This window comes from Hydra viridissima, unplaced genomic scaffold (assembly GCF_058129835.1).
Source record: "Hydra viridissima isolate aposymbiotic clone 2 unplaced genomic scaffold, HvirCarnegie_v1 scaffold_10, whole genome shotgun sequence".
Lineage (NCBI taxonomy): Eukaryota > Metazoa > Cnidaria > Hydrozoa > Anthoathecata > Hydridae > Hydra > Hydra viridissima.
Window position 1 is genome coordinate 10,423,351 of NW_028324309.1, and position 15,605 is coordinate 10,438,955.

Genomic DNA, 15,605 nt, shown 5'->3' on the forward strand with positions numbered 1-15,605 from the left:
TGATTACCAAATTAATCGAATTTATAAAAAATAAATTTATGAAGTTACATAGGGAGGTAAATTTATGAATCTATTCGGCTTCTCTCGTTATTTCGCAGAAATAAAGTATCAGTTGTTATCTTGGAGGCATCTTGATATCTACACGTACTAATAAGGTATCGTTTGCGATATACCCACGTGTGCGTAATGTTGTATGTCGAATCAACTCTATGTAACCATATCCTTTGTGATTACGATTAGTTTTTGGTCTTAAAAAGGCCTGCAATGTCGGTCTTGCAGTTAAAGTTTCACAAATATGTTGCGGATCGGGGGTATCTTGGTCAAGTATGGTGAAATTAACATTTCCAGGGAATGGCCATTCGACCAAACTATCAAACTCACCTTGCATCATATGAACAAACATAGAGATGTGTGTTCCAGCACCAGAATCGATACCGTTTAAATTGACTCGTAAACACATTTTGTAACCTGATATAAAAAAAGTAAAAAAGTGAACAAACAATAATATTTGTCGAAGCTGAATGACCAACAAATCTACATTTCTTTAACGAAAAAAAAAAAAAACCTTGTAGTAAGGAACTACCTGGAACGCCAGTATAGAATGGTAAACTATGTAGAGCTGGAACTTCACCACTCGACGCTTGCTTGAACAAATGATCGAAGTTGTTTATCCTCCATATAAAATTTCCCTAAGAAATTTATTATTTTGTTAATATATATATAAAAAAACAACTCAATTTCAGAAAAAGTTCACTTCAAAATTTCAATTGACACCCCCCCCCCCTCTCTCTCTCTCACACACACAGTGGACAGACAAAGGGCGTTAGATTATCGTCAATGTTACTACAATGTCCCCTTAATAACAAACTACTTACAAAATTTGTTTTCTTAATTTTTTCCGATCCGGAAGACTTTCGGCATTATCAATGAAAGTTAATTTTTTTAAATTTTTTTCATTAAAAAATTCATTTTCTATATTGATCAATGTTAAAGAAATTGACGATTTCCAATTGATTCATAAACTTTTGTGTCTAAACATTACTTTATTGAAATTAAAACCCATACTTTCCTTAATCTTCTGTTTTACTGTTGATAAAAATTACTAACTTTAACAAATAGTATGTAATTTTATTAGATTAATATTTGGTTAGGATTTTTCTTCAAACATGGAACTTAAAACAATAACATGGAACATAAACATGGAACTTGAAACAGTAATATATCAAGAGAATTTTGATACTTATAACTGTTTTAAAATTTTTTTTTCGCTTTTTTACTGAAAACTAACTTTTGCTTTACTCTCATACAGTGCTCTGCAATCTTAAAGCAAACTATACAAAAAATACACAACTGAATAGTCTTTTTTTGTAAACTTGTAGAACTTATTTTAAATTTCTATATTGCTAAAAAGTAAGGGTCTGTGTCTCGTTATTTTTTTTAATCGAGACGAGACGAGACGATCCTAAAAGCTTTGTCCCGATAGTAATAGAAATCGAGACTATTTTCAATTTTCACTCGAAATCCGGGACGATAAAGAGACGAGACGAGATGTCCCGGACAAAATAGGAGCTTTACAATTTCCCGGAATTTACATCTTTTTAACGGGACATAACGGGACATAACGAGACATAACGAGACATAACGGGACATAACGAGACATAGACATAGGGTAAGGTTGCTAATATTGTACCGATGCCTATATTGTACTTTTAACATAACTCGTTACAACCCACAAGAAATTTTTTAATTTATTTTTTATCTTTGCTGAATGAAATTAAGTAGTCAACTGTTTTTTTTTGTCATCCAACTGTATTAAGGCCAGAGTAAGCTCTTGTTGGTTTGTTATTGGAGATTTCTTATTTTAGGTTTTTATGGCTAAGCGTATTTCACTAAAAAAAGCAGAAGATATGATTTGTTCAGTGTATTTATGTTAAAGCATAATTTATCTAAATTCAAAATAAATACCTAGAATTTAAAATATCTTATTTTTAGTTGTCAAATTTTTTAACTAACTGAATGTCAGATTAGTTGCGTAAATTGTACCTCAAGGCATATCCTTAATTGTACCGACACAACCATTCTGACCGCTAAAAATGCGTGTAAAGTTTAACAAATTCCTTTTGAGATTCCAATTAGAGAAATATCCATACTTACAAAACGAACTTCACCACTTAAACAAAAAAAGAAAAATTTCAGTATTACTCTTGTATTGACAAGCAGTCCTTAAAAAGATGCACTCTCTAGTTCAGTTTTACCAATATGTCAAGGCTGGTGTCATGTTCACTGTGCAGGTGTTAATCAAAAACAGACACAATATATCTGAAACTTTTTCCAAAAATAATGTTTTTATGTATTTTATTTTACAATATTTAGTGTGGTTGTTTTTAAAACAGATATAGTATATATTGTTTTACATTATTTAGTATAACTATCTTTAATATCTACCTTCCTCCACTATTTTAGTCTTACCCATTGCTAAAATATTTCCAATTGCTGATTTTATAAAAACCATTCCTTTTAATCAGTTCTTTAAATTCCTTAAATCTAAAATCATAAAATATTTGCAAAGCTGTAAAGTAATTGAAATCAAGAAAGTGGTACAATATTGGATAGCAATGGTACAATTTAGGATCTAGTTTCCTTAATTGTACTCTTAGCGCTATTTCTTTAGTTTGATTCTTCGAGACTTAACGCTTTTTAAATTTTGAGCTTTTTAAACATGTTTACAACAAACAGTCCCTAAATTATGAAATCCAATTGAAAATCCAGGTTTCTACTCGTAGATTGCCTACATTTTTAAATTTTGTCTTAGGGGGTACTATATTGGCAACCTTACCCTACTAGTTAATCCTTAATGTGAAATTTAAATAATGAATTTCTGGCACAATCACCATTATTAATTTCAGCTGCTATTATTGATATTGTTATACCATCTACATAAACACAGCTTTATAAAAGTTAATGGTAGCAACTGAAATCAGGGGGGAAAAATATTTTTGGGATAGTATTTAAATCTTTCCACTAAAATATATTGGAAGAAGGGGATAAATATGTGTCCAAGGGCTAAGAGTCTGATCATTTAATATTGTTTACCACTGAGGTCAGTATTCACTTCTAATGCAAGAGTTTGTTTTACACTCATATTTAAGGGAAAGGTTATCCAACGTGTCTTTAACTTTTTTGATCTATAAAACATTTGACTTTTTTTAAAAAGTTTAATTCTTGCAGAGACTAACAATAGAGCATGATGTTCAATACCTAGTTCTTTTATTTTTTTTCTTTTCCTTTGCTCTCCAAGGACCACCCATTGTTTATGGGGTTTTCCAGAACCAAAATGGCTACTTTTATTGGTCATAAGATTTTCTTGAAGCTATTGGCATTCTTTTTCTATAAAAGAATCATAATTTCTACCACATTGTTTTAGTTTTTTTCTTCACTTTTGAATTAAATCTATCTAGAGTAGCATTAATTTATGTTCTATTTGCTAATTTCTTCAGCTTTATTTGATTTCGTTAAGTAAATCCTTCCAAAATCGTAATTTATCCACTCTTAATTCACGTATATTCGGGATAAGATCTAACCTTTTTGTTGTTGTTGTTTTTAAAATCATTAAAATATATCAGAAGCATTTTTGAGTACTTTATATTATTTTTCACTTTACACTGTTTAACGTTTTGTTATAACTTCGTTGACAATTATCACATTACGTTCCCTATAATGTTTAAGTAAATAATGTTACTTGTATATTACAGGAAATACTGAAGTTGTTAAGTAAAGCTATTTCAAATATCTAGCACTTCTTGAATAGTAAATCATTATTCAAGTCAAAACATTTTAACAAATTTCTAAGTAGCATATGATGACAAAAATATGTTTCTTGAAACTATATTTGATATGTTGAAACAAGTCATATAAGTAAAAAACTCAAATTCAAGAAATACTAATGTCAATGAGTCCATAAAAACCTTGTTTTCCGCCATTTTCATTTATTTTGATATAACAAACCACTTAAAAAATGGCAGAAGACAAGGTTTTTTTGGGTTCATTGACATTTGTATTTCTTCAAAAAATATATATTAAGTTATGAGATTATCTTCAAAGTAAATATAGACTTTAATTTAGATTAAAAGTTCTCCATTTTTACTAAATAAAAATCTCTCATTTTTTAGATTTCTTTGAAAATAATATTAAAATTTTTAACTTCTTCTAACCATAAAATGTAAAATATAAGTTTCATTAAAAAACTGTTTTTACTTTTTAAATAAATGATCATTCTAATTTAATATTATTTAAAAAAGGGCACTATATTTACCAAAAAATTGTGAGGGGTTTAGTGCCATTTTTGTTGTTGTTTTGAGTCACTGTGCGTCATTTCTGGCTGGCAAAACAAACTTGGTTGGCAAAAAATTTTCTTCACTGGGAAAGCGCAAGTTAAATATCTAGTTAATATAATTGATGTGTCTCGTAACGTTTCGTAATTATCCGGGGCACAGTTTTTAAATTCCGAGAAAAAGTTTATGTCCCGATTTATAACTTTATTCCGGGATAATCGTTTCCATTACCTCGTTAATTTTTTCCGGGAAACTTCTCGTCTCGTAACGCTTTTCCCGGTTCATTTCGAGAAAACGATTCCGAGACGCAGACCCTTACTAAAAAGCTTCCTAAAAAAAAGATTGGAGAGAGATTGTTTGGGCCGATTATGATTAATTGGCCCTTACTTTGAGTACTAACTGTGAATACAATAAACTGTGCAAAATGATTCCAACTATTTAGCTTAGTCCTTGCAACAGTTTAATGGATTCAATAAAAAGAATATTGAATATATAAAAATTCAATACAAGAATAATTTTTTGTAAATAATCATGGATCGAAATAAAATAATAATTTAAATAGGTTAATATTGTATATTACTGAACGTAGGCTGAACGTAAGTAAAGCAAATCTCATTTCTACTTAAAAAAAAGTTTTAACAAATCAAATATATAAATCTTTTATATGTACTTTAAGAAAACTGATAAACATAAACTTTAAATTGGAACGGACAACAAAATAAAAAAACTATTTAAGCAAGTTAACAGCTATATTTTTTAAAGTGCACACTATATAGGCATAATATATCAACAGCAGTGTACTAGTTGTCTAGTTTACTTAATCATCTCTAGTTTATTAGACGTTAGTTGAAAAACAGTTGAAATGAGGGGAAATCAAGCTTTAATAACTATCTTCTATGACATGAGAGGATAACGATATTAGTTTAATTAAACACTATCCTCTTGTGTCAATTTTTATTACAAAATGATTCTAAGGTAGTAATCAACCTTGAAATTATAGAGAGGCTTATCTTTTCATTGAATAAAGGTTTTTATTATACTATATATTTCTTATTATCATATAACATATTGTTAAATTATAAATTGCAACTGATAATTATGCAACTAAGAATGTCAAAATAAGCTTAAAATCTGTAAGTTTTAGAGACTAAAATTTGAAACTTACTTTCCATGTCTTTGCGCTAACTTCATTAAGAGCTTCATTTTGAGCTTTAAGCTCAGTGCTCAGCGAATCAAAACGCATGTCAAAATCATTTCTGGTGTGCTTAAGTTCACTGCGACACATATCTGTCATAGTTTTTATTTGGTTGATTTTTTTATCAAAATCATCAAATTTTGAACTAATGCTGTCCTGAAAAAGTTATTAAATACACATATGTAGAAGACAGAAAAATGATATAAGAAAACTCTACAGAAAATACGCTTCATGAAATCATGTTTACCTCTGGTTTCAAATAGGATAAATTGTCTGCAGATGGTTGTATTGTCAATTGCGGTCCTTTACTGAAATAGGCGTTTGTTTTTATATCTTCAATAACTTTTTCTTGATTTACAACTTTAGTTTTTAGCTCTTGCAACAATTCTAGCAAAATAGCAAGATGGTTGTCTGTTTTCTGATGAGCGTTTACCTCATCTCTTGTTCCCTTAACACAAAACATCAACATTTTACTAAGGAGATAAAAACATGTAACAAAAATCAGTAAGTTTTGAAAAAAATCATCATAAATTTGTGTTTGCTAAAATCATTTTCTCTAATTTATTTTAAACTGATCTTTGGTTAAAAAGAATTAGTTTCTCTAACAGCTATAGTAACCAGGACCTATCAGTGTGACCCATTTGGGCATTTGGCCTCCATGGAGAATAGCCTTAATCAAAAAATAATAAATACAAAAAACTAACATAATAAAAGAAATTGTATAGAGTAAATGAAATAAAAAACTATATAGTATATTAATGTTTTACAATTAAAAATTCAAATCCATTATATTAATCAGTCTATGACATCATTGTAATACATTTTTACAAAATTTGTAGATAAGTTTATGTTAAAAAGAAAATCTGAAGTGGCTCAAGTTTTTAAATTTGAAGCAAGAAATAAGAACAGTATTTGAATGTTTAAATTCCAAAACAAACATTTTTTTTTTTTTTGTTTTAAATATTTTAATATAAAATTAATGTTTTCATCAGATTTTTAGAATAAATAATAAGTTAGGAGCCTCCAATTTTAAGCAACTACAGGAGTATTAAAAAAAGCTTGTAGACATAAACTATATTTTAAAAAACAAAATATTATTACTCCAAAATATCTTAAAGACTGTTAAAAAGTTTTAGGGCTAAAAGGTAGTAAAAGAAGCAATTCATTAAAATTAACTTTTTAATAGTAATATAAAAATCATTAAGAAAAATTTTTAGTTATATATTGATCTAAAATTTTTTAAATATAACATTTTACTGCATGATTAAGCTCCAAATATAATTCTAACAATTTGATTTATAACCAATGTAAGTGAATATACAAATTAACAAAAAGAGAGCAAGGTGCTTCTGAAACTAAAAAGTATTTCTATTATGATTTTTTAAAATGGAGATAAAGCAACATGTTAGGTGGCAATATAAAAACTTTTACCTCTTTTTTAAGTTGACATAAAAACAGAGATTATGAAAAAATGAACTAAAACTTTCAAAAGAAATTAACATTTGGTAATTTTTTTTTTAACTAGAAAAATAGAAAAACTTATCAAAAAAAAAAATCAAAAAAAAATTTTTCCAAGCAAAAAGAATTTAAAAACTTATTTTTGGTTTTTAAAGGCTCAAATTTGAAAAAAAAGAAAACTTACTTGAAATACACAACCATTATCTTTAAACAAACATTTAATTATTGCCCTTGAGCAATCTTTTTCCATATGTATTTTTAACTGTTAAATAAAATTTACATTTATCAAAGAATTGATTGAAAAAGACAAAGTTGTAAAATAAGATTAAATCATCTGCAGTAAGACATACTAACACATTTAAAATATTGACTCACACGAGCTCTAGGTATTTCATTAACTTCACATAAATTGGGACAAATAACAAGATATTCTTCACAGCGTTCATAATGCTCCTTAAAAGAAAAGAACACTTGAACAAAGAACCAAAAACAGGTCTTTTAACAATTCTTACAATTAATAATATATTCAACTTCTTTTTTTGCAATTCAAAATAAAAAATAATGAAATTTTGAGAATTTTTTTATTTTAAATGTTTTTCCAACAAATCATTTTGAAACTACTTAAGTTAGGGAACATATAAAATATGGAGGGAAATTGCATGAAGGTGATTTTTTTCATCTCAGAAAAACTGTTGTCAAAATATTTAACTGCAGCAAAGAATATTAACACATTCAAAAACACTTTTAAAAATACTTTAACAATGAGTACCTGTAATTTCTTAAAAACAACTTTAATATTGCAGAAATTACAGCTGATAAGTCTTTTTGGACAGTCATCTTGACAGTGTGCAGCCAATTCACTTTGTTTCATTTCAGCGCCACATTTATTGACACAGGGGACCACATTATACTCACAACTTTTCATATGCTCCTTGTAAATTTAAGAATTTTTTTAGCATGAAAATATATTCTAAAATTTACATTTACAGACAATAAAGTTATTTTTAACTCATTTTTATTACCTGAAGATGCTTTAGACTGCCTAACCATGTACAGTTATGTGTTTTGCTGTTTTGACATCGCACTTTAAGTTGAAGAATCTCTTTTAAAGCATAATTATCTGGATATATCTGGAAATTATAATGAAGATCTGTGAATATAAGCAAAGTTTTCAAATTTAATTAAAGAAATATTTACAAAAAAGATGATATCATAAAATACCTGTCTTTCATTAATTGATTGATTGTCAATTGGACAATTTGGACGGCCTTCTCTAAAAGTATATAGTTTATCCTTTTTGAATTTAAAGCCTTTAGATTTAAAACTTATTCATAATAACTCTTATTTGAAAAATAAAAATTTGAAGTGAAATTAAATTGCATTTAAGGACTAAATGCTTTTAACTGCATTTGAGTCAATTAGTAAAATAGTCATTTTAACTGCATTTGAGAAATTTGATAATAGTAGTTTTTAGTAAAATTAGTAAAATAATTTAATCATTATAACATGGAGTTTTAAATTGAAAGAAAATTTTTGTTACTATTTTTGTGAGTATTATTATTATTATTATTATTATTATTATTACTATTATTATTATTATTATTATTATTATTATTATTATTATTATTATTATTATTATTATTATTATTATTATTATTATTATTATTATTATTATTATTATTATTATTATTATTATTAAATATACAAATATAAATACTAAATGTATATATAAACATACTAAAGAAAAATAGAACAAAACAGTGAGTTAAGGAATGAGAAAGAATACTTTTAATGCTGATCTTTATTAAAAATTTTGATCTATTAACATATGCTGTAATAAGGGACACAAAACATTATCTCAATATGCCAAGGAGTCAGTATATTTAACATCTATAGACTAAATGTTTGATGTAGCTGTGATACAATGAATTTGATATGCATTTATGAAGATAAGTAGTTTTTGATTGATCAGCAATCATGCAAAAAAAAATGTATTAGGAGGAAGAAACAAGAAATTGGAAGCACAGAGATATAGGGAGAAAAAAAGAGCAGAAATTAATGAGACCTGTAAAAAATCCACTGGTGATGAATCCTCAAGCAGTACAGATGATGAATCTAACAGTAGCAGCAGTGATCTCACCTCCAATGGCAGCAGCCTTAGACCATGCAAATGTGAGCAACAGAAAGCAGCATTTATCATATCAGAAGCTGCTCAGACTTATGGTAAAGTTGCCAGTTCAATGGCTATATCATTCAGCAGTATCGACCAATCAAGAATGATGCACAGAGCACAATATGCTGAGGCTATCACATCAGATTCATTTGAGGGCCCTGCAGTTGTATATAGATGAAGAATTGCTTTTTGCTATTAATGGCAAACCAGAAAAAGAAGATCATATAGCAGTTGTGGTGACTAGAGAAAATGGTGAAAAATTGTTGGGTACTCCTAAGGCTGTTCAAGGAACTGGAGAACAAGTTACTGAAGTTACCTACAAAACACTTCTTGAATGGAATCTGCAAAATCACATGGCTAGTGTTTTACTTGATACTACTGCTTCAAACACTGGTCTTTCAAACAGATCTTGTGTCCTGCTTGAGCGAAAGTTACAGAAAGAGCATGCAGATATCATGTGCTGGAGTTGATTTGCGGAGCTGCATTCAAAGCTGTATTTGGACTAACATCAGGTCCAAATATTGCATTGTTTCTCCAATTTCAGGAGTTTTGGCCAGCTATTGATAAAAGTTGTTCAGACAGAAGCCTGAATGAAGGTCTGAAGTCAGCTGATGCAGTTTGGTTTTCCTGTGAAGCTCTTACAAAGTCTTTTCCCAGAGAAGAACTTCTTGAACTTACACTAATCTTCTTAGATCAGACTCTACCTCAAACGGTATCCTTTGGAAGCCCTTCAAATTCTTAACATGTACAAACTGTATCTGTTTCAAGACCAGTTTCAACTGATTAAACATGAGAATTCTGTCCATTTAGAGTTCTGCCTGCTTGGAGTTCTGCATGTTTGTTTCACTTGTGTATGCTAAAGCAAGGAAACAAGCATAAATGCATGCAACACACCTTTGAATGATTTGCAGCTGTTTCAAGTCTGTCATGAGTATGATTTAACATCAGTCACTATCTCTAAAGAAACAGCATCAACCCTTGGAAGGCATCTATGATATCTTGGAGAAAAGTTAGTGACCCTGAGTTTGTTTTCTGACAAGGTTCTGACAGAAACAAAGCATGTAATGGCATACAGACATCGTGATCATAATGATCAGTCCTTTCTGCACAACTCAACTTGCTCACAGAAGTGCAGTGATATAGACATCATTGGCAAGCCTCTTGAAGCCTTTATTGGAGCTCATTCAATGTAATTGTTCAGCATTTTCAAAGTTGTTAATGATAGTACTGAAAGTGCCATTGCACTGGCAACAGAATTTAAGTCATCAGTTACAAAAACAGGAAGAGCAGAAACAATTCCTGTTTCAGACAGTTGAAAGCCACCACAAACAATTCCCAAACTGCAATAAGTCAACCCTCATTGGAAAAATTGATGAATTAAAAATCTTGCTGATAACTGAAATGACACATAACAACTGTTATATTTTGAGTAATCCTGACATTACAGTGTCATTGCAATGTATGTTTTTGAGTTGTGTTTCATAGTATGCTAAGAGTTGCTGAAATATTGCAGATATATGACTTATTGCTTAATAGGCCACTTTGACCGGGTGAAAATACCCAGATATACAAAATCTTTTACACATTTGACAATTTAGAGGTGTATTGAGGCACTTAATATTTATTAATGCTAAAAATATTTTTCACTTTTTATCTACTAACTAAAAAGAACATGAAAAGCAAAGAGCACTAGGGAATTTCAACAGTTACATACATGCATACACACATAAATACATACATACACACATACATACATACATACATACATACATACATACATACATACATACATACATACATACATACATACATACATACATACATACATACATACATACATACATACATACATACATACATACATACATACATACATACACACATACATACAGACACACACACACACACACACACACACACACACACACACACACACACACACACACACACACATACACACATACATTTATACATACATACATACATACATACATACATACATACATACATACATACATACATACATACATACATACATACATACATACATACATACATACATACATACATACATACATACATACATACAGACACACACAGACACACACAGACACACACAGACACACACACACACACACACACACACACACACACACACACAGACACACATATACACACACAAAGACACACATACATACATACATACATACATACATACATACATACATACATACATACATACATACATACATACATACATACATACATACATACATACATACATACATACATACATACAATATATAAACATAAAGTACAATACTGCACAACACACACATGTCAAAATGGTAGAAAGTAACAAACCTTACAACTTTTAATATGCACCCTCTACAAAACCGATGTCCACATTCTGTCTGAACAGGTGTATTAAGTACAAGCAGGCATATTGGACATTCATAGACATCTGGAGCTGGGGGATCAAAATACTCATCGAAACCCTGCTGGTAAGTTAGATTTTCTTCCATATTTGAATTTTTTGTATCATCTAAACATCTATGATAAAATAATATTTACTTATCATCTGTGATACAATAAGCATTTATTTATTATCTGTGATACAATGAAATTCAATAGAAAGAAGATTGTATTACTGAATTACATATCCTTGTAAGATTTCATTTAACTGGTGAGTTAACTAATTTACCTCACATACACTTCTGCTGTAAATTCTAGAAGAAAAAAAAAGTCTTTATTAACCTTGTCAATCTAAAAAATGCTGGCTTTTATTTAAGAATAAATTTTAAACTTTACATAATACATATTAGGTACATTAGGGTGACAAAAAATATTTTTATCATAGAGTGGCCTATATCCTTTCTAAAACTACCTTTGGAACATGCTTCTGATGGTTAGACTTGATATAAGTAAATCTTAGTTATACATAGGAGAGCTTCTTTTTGCAAAGTTATATACCTTTTACATGTTTACTTAAAACTACCTGCACCTGCTTTGTTATCTGTTTTATTTTACTATTTGTTACTTAATGCTGGCTCATTATACCATACTTCAAAAAATTCAAATTACTAATGGATCAGTTTTAGAGTTATTATCAGTATCTTGTTGGACTAAGATCAGATGTTATCAATCAACAAAGAACTTAGTTGCAGGAAAAAAAAAGTGAATAATGTAAGACAATTCTGCTTCTGTCATAATCCTACTAGCTACAAATAAAAAAAAATGTTCCAAGTGATAGTGTAAAGAGTAAGTGTACAAAGCTAATATTTTGAAGTAGCAATCATTTTCAAATCAACTACAAAAATCTTAGTGGGTATTTGGTATTTCACTTAAATGTATAACCAGACATACTAAATGGTTCTAAGATCTGTCAACCAGTAGTCTGCCATAAAACAAGAGTTATTCCAGATATTTTGTAACATTTAGAAATAGAGATAAAGTTCCTGTTCTGAATTTTACACCAGATTAGAAAAGGAAACTGTGTCCGAAGCTAGTGTAAGAATTATATTTTGTTATGCATTTGTTGCACAAAGTTGATTTCATTTTAAGGTAAAGATCTAGCGGCAGAAGTCAGATGTTAGTAAGATTTAACTGAAAAAATATCTCCTAACAGTTGAAATGCAAATTCACTAAGTTCCTTAATAACGTCAATGGGAAAACTAATATGCAGAAAGGGATATAGTTTGCAAGTTCCACACAAAATAAGTTTGTGCCTTTACATATTGCTATGAAAAAAGCCTTTATTTTAATTGTTATACTCGATAAATGGTTAATTTTATTGTAGCTAATATATATTGAAGTAAATAATTTTAACATATGCGTTTACTAGGATTCCAGTTTCAAATGGGTTATAGAACATCCAATACTCTATGATTTTGAAATTTAAAAGAAAAAAAGCAAAAACATAATGAACATTTTCGGTCACCTCCATGCACATGATAGGGAGAAATTTATTCAGATCTACACATATTACGGCCAAGGGAGTTTTTACAGACAAAATTAAAAGTGCTAAAGCTATCGAAAAATTTAACGGCGTAAATTTGCATTAAAGAACTTTCATTTAAATTTCTTGTTTTTTCTCATTTAAAGTTCTTGTTGTGTAAAGTTTTAGCTTTAGTAGAACAAATTTTAATCTGTTAAATTAAAATCTTTTCAAAATTCTCTAAAGACCTTGTGAACAATCAAATAATTTAAAAAATTCTTGAACTTTTTAAGATTAAAAACTTTAGAATTAATTGAATTATACAATGATCAAGTTTAGTGATAATATTTACAAGACAAGAAAGAAGACTCGACAAAATGAAGAAGATATGACTCAAGTGTACCTCACAGTCTCTCAAAAGCTTCTCCTTACAACAGAGATATTTTATGAGATACAAATTTTGTTTGCTTCACAAGATGCCAAAGCCTCGAATAAGGAGAAGACAGTAGAGTAACAAAAAGTCTATAATGCAGCTTTGGCCAACTGTTTGCCTGTCTCTTGTAGAGACTATATTTAAGCTTTATAATGGACTTACATGGCTCATTTAAAGTCTACCCAACTAGCCATTTCAGAAAACTAAATCATAAAAAAAGAGAAATACTTTTAAAACATTAACACTATAGATATTGTGGAAACTTGGTAGATAGATGTCTTGACTCTTGTGCATCTGATATACACTGAACTTTGCATTATTAATACAGGGGTTCCATCATGGATTAATGTGTTCATTTACAAGAAAATGTCAGTCCTAAAAAGGCTACCAAGATGTCATACCCGTATGTTTAATGTATAATCTTCTGATTTAAATGATGAACATTTGTTGATGAACACATTGATTGACGAACACATATATTGATGAACTTATTTGTATAAATTTCCAACAACTTTTTTTCAAATTTTGTTGTTGTTGCTTTCATTGATGTTGCTGTCGTTATTTTTGTTGTTTTAATATGGTTGACTTTTTTTGACAGGAGAATACCCTAAGGACAAAAGCTTCAAGTGCAAAAGTCTTGTTTGTTATTTAAAGAAATTAGAATGAATGTGAAAAGTTTTGTCTTTAAATCTAGTTTATCTAATTTTATATTTAAAAAAATTATTTCTTTTGAGTTGATACAACCATTGTAATATATTGCAGTGTTTTTAGTATGCATGAGCATTGAACATATTGACCTTAATATTTTAAACATTTTGGGATACTTTGCGCCATTCTACTATGACCAAAATTGATTCACTTAATAAAACTGTTCAAGCCTATTTCTATTAATCATCCAATCATCAGCTCCTTAGATAGATCAATTAACCGATGATAAATTTATCAAATATGTTAGAATAGCTCGATTGAACCTAAAATCTCATTCGATATGAAAAAAATCTTTTCTTTTATTCTTAAACCCTTAGTTTAGTTTATAAAAGAAGCAATGCTTGATAATAAAACAAATTCTATTATCTTTATTAAATTGTTAGAAGTGGTGAGAAGTACACAAAAGTGGATGAGATTGTGCTCAATATTTTTGACTTGGCTGAACATTCATCAAAAGTCATAAACTTTTCGATTTTCTCGAATAATGACGAATTATTTCAAAGTTTTATATTAGTAAATTGAAGTTAATCGAATTTAAAAGAACTTTTATATTTAGACATTCAAAATTACAAGATTCCAGAAAATAAATTGCAACAACTTGCATACTTTTTGTAACTATGTTTCATCCCTTCAAGACGCATGCGCAGAATTGCTACTCGAATAAAACCGTTATACTTATCTTTACAACATGTCTTAAAAAACAAACTTATGTATGAAAATAAACTTATTACGCCGAAAATTTTTCTATTTTAAATACTTAAAGAGTTTCATTTTAATGAGCTCTAGAAAATTCGATTTATCCTAAAAGACTGGAAGCTGGTCATTGTTCGTTATTATTGGTTAAATACTAAAAAAACAAAAGCTGGTGTTTACTAAAAATTATCTATTAGCTTCTTGCAAGTTATGACTATTTATTTGTTTTTCCTCTGCCAATCGGAATTCCCTATTTTTGAACTTGACAATAAAGTGTTTATGTTAAGAATATTTAAAACAAAATAATTTATTATACTGGTATTAAATATAATATAAAATAAGATATTATTAAAAATTATATTTTATTCTATCAGAATATTCTTTGCATTGGATGAGATTGTAATTTAAAGGCATACAGGGAATAAATTTCAAACGAATGAAAACTGAAAACTTTTTTTGGTAATAAGTTAAAAAACAATTCAATATTTATAAAAAAATGTTAATCGGTAATTGTACAATGGATGTTTCCAGCCCGTCGAGAGGATGAAAGAGGTTCGTCAACTTACTTTGGTTGGCCTCTAGAGCCCAGAAAAGGCTGTGATGACGCGATTTAAGAAACTATTAAAACGTTTTTTCCTATTAAAAAAATTTTATATTGAAAATTAAATTTATTTACA

At 28.9% G+C, this 15,605-nt stretch overlaps 1 protein-coding gene across 3 annotated transcripts; it reads right to left on the reverse strand.

The window, feature by feature from the left end:
• On the reverse strand, positions 1-13,211 carry LOC145181676 (TNF receptor-associated factor 6-like). Of its 3 annotated transcripts, XM_090100419.1 has the most exons (13): positions 13,098-13,177; positions 12,999-13,017; positions 11,862-11,886; positions 11,522-11,710; positions 8,206-8,257; positions 8,007-8,114; positions 7,754-7,915; positions 7,360-7,437; positions 7,169-7,246; positions 5,774-5,974; positions 5,497-5,682; positions 584-689; positions 1-468 (listed from the first exon to the last, which is right to left on the reverse strand). In XM_090100419.1, the coding sequence occupies exons 4-13, from the start codon at positions 11,680-11,682 to the stop codon at positions 116-118; spliced, it is 1,485 nt and encodes a 494-aa protein (XP_089956545.1). In that variant the 5' UTR covers positions 11,683-11,710; positions 11,862-11,886; positions 12,999-13,017; positions 13,098-13,177; the 3' UTR covers positions 1-115. The 3 variants fall into 3 exon arrangements, with proteins under 3 accessions (XP_089956545.1, XP_089956543.1, XP_089956544.1); XM_090100417.1 differs by lacking the exon at positions 12,999-13,017 and having other exon boundaries at positions 13,098-13,211; XM_090100418.1 differs by lacking the exons at positions 12,999-13,017; positions 13,098-13,177 and adding an exon at positions 12,524-12,658.
• Positions 13,212-15,605: the final 2,394 nt, after the last annotated feature.

Coding starts and splice junctions, on each gene's coding strand:
- LOC145181676 (XM_090100417.1), bottom strand. CDS start 11,682: ATGGAAGAAAATCTAACTTACCAGCAGGGTTTCGATGAGTATTTTGAT. Junction 8,115..8,205: donor AATCAATTAATGAAAGACAG/GTATTTTATGAT, acceptor TATAATTTCCAG/ATATATCCAGATAATTATGC. Junction 5,683..5,773: donor TATCCTATTTGAAACCAGAG/GTAAACATGATT, acceptor TAACTTTTTCAG/GACAGCATTAGTTCAAAATT.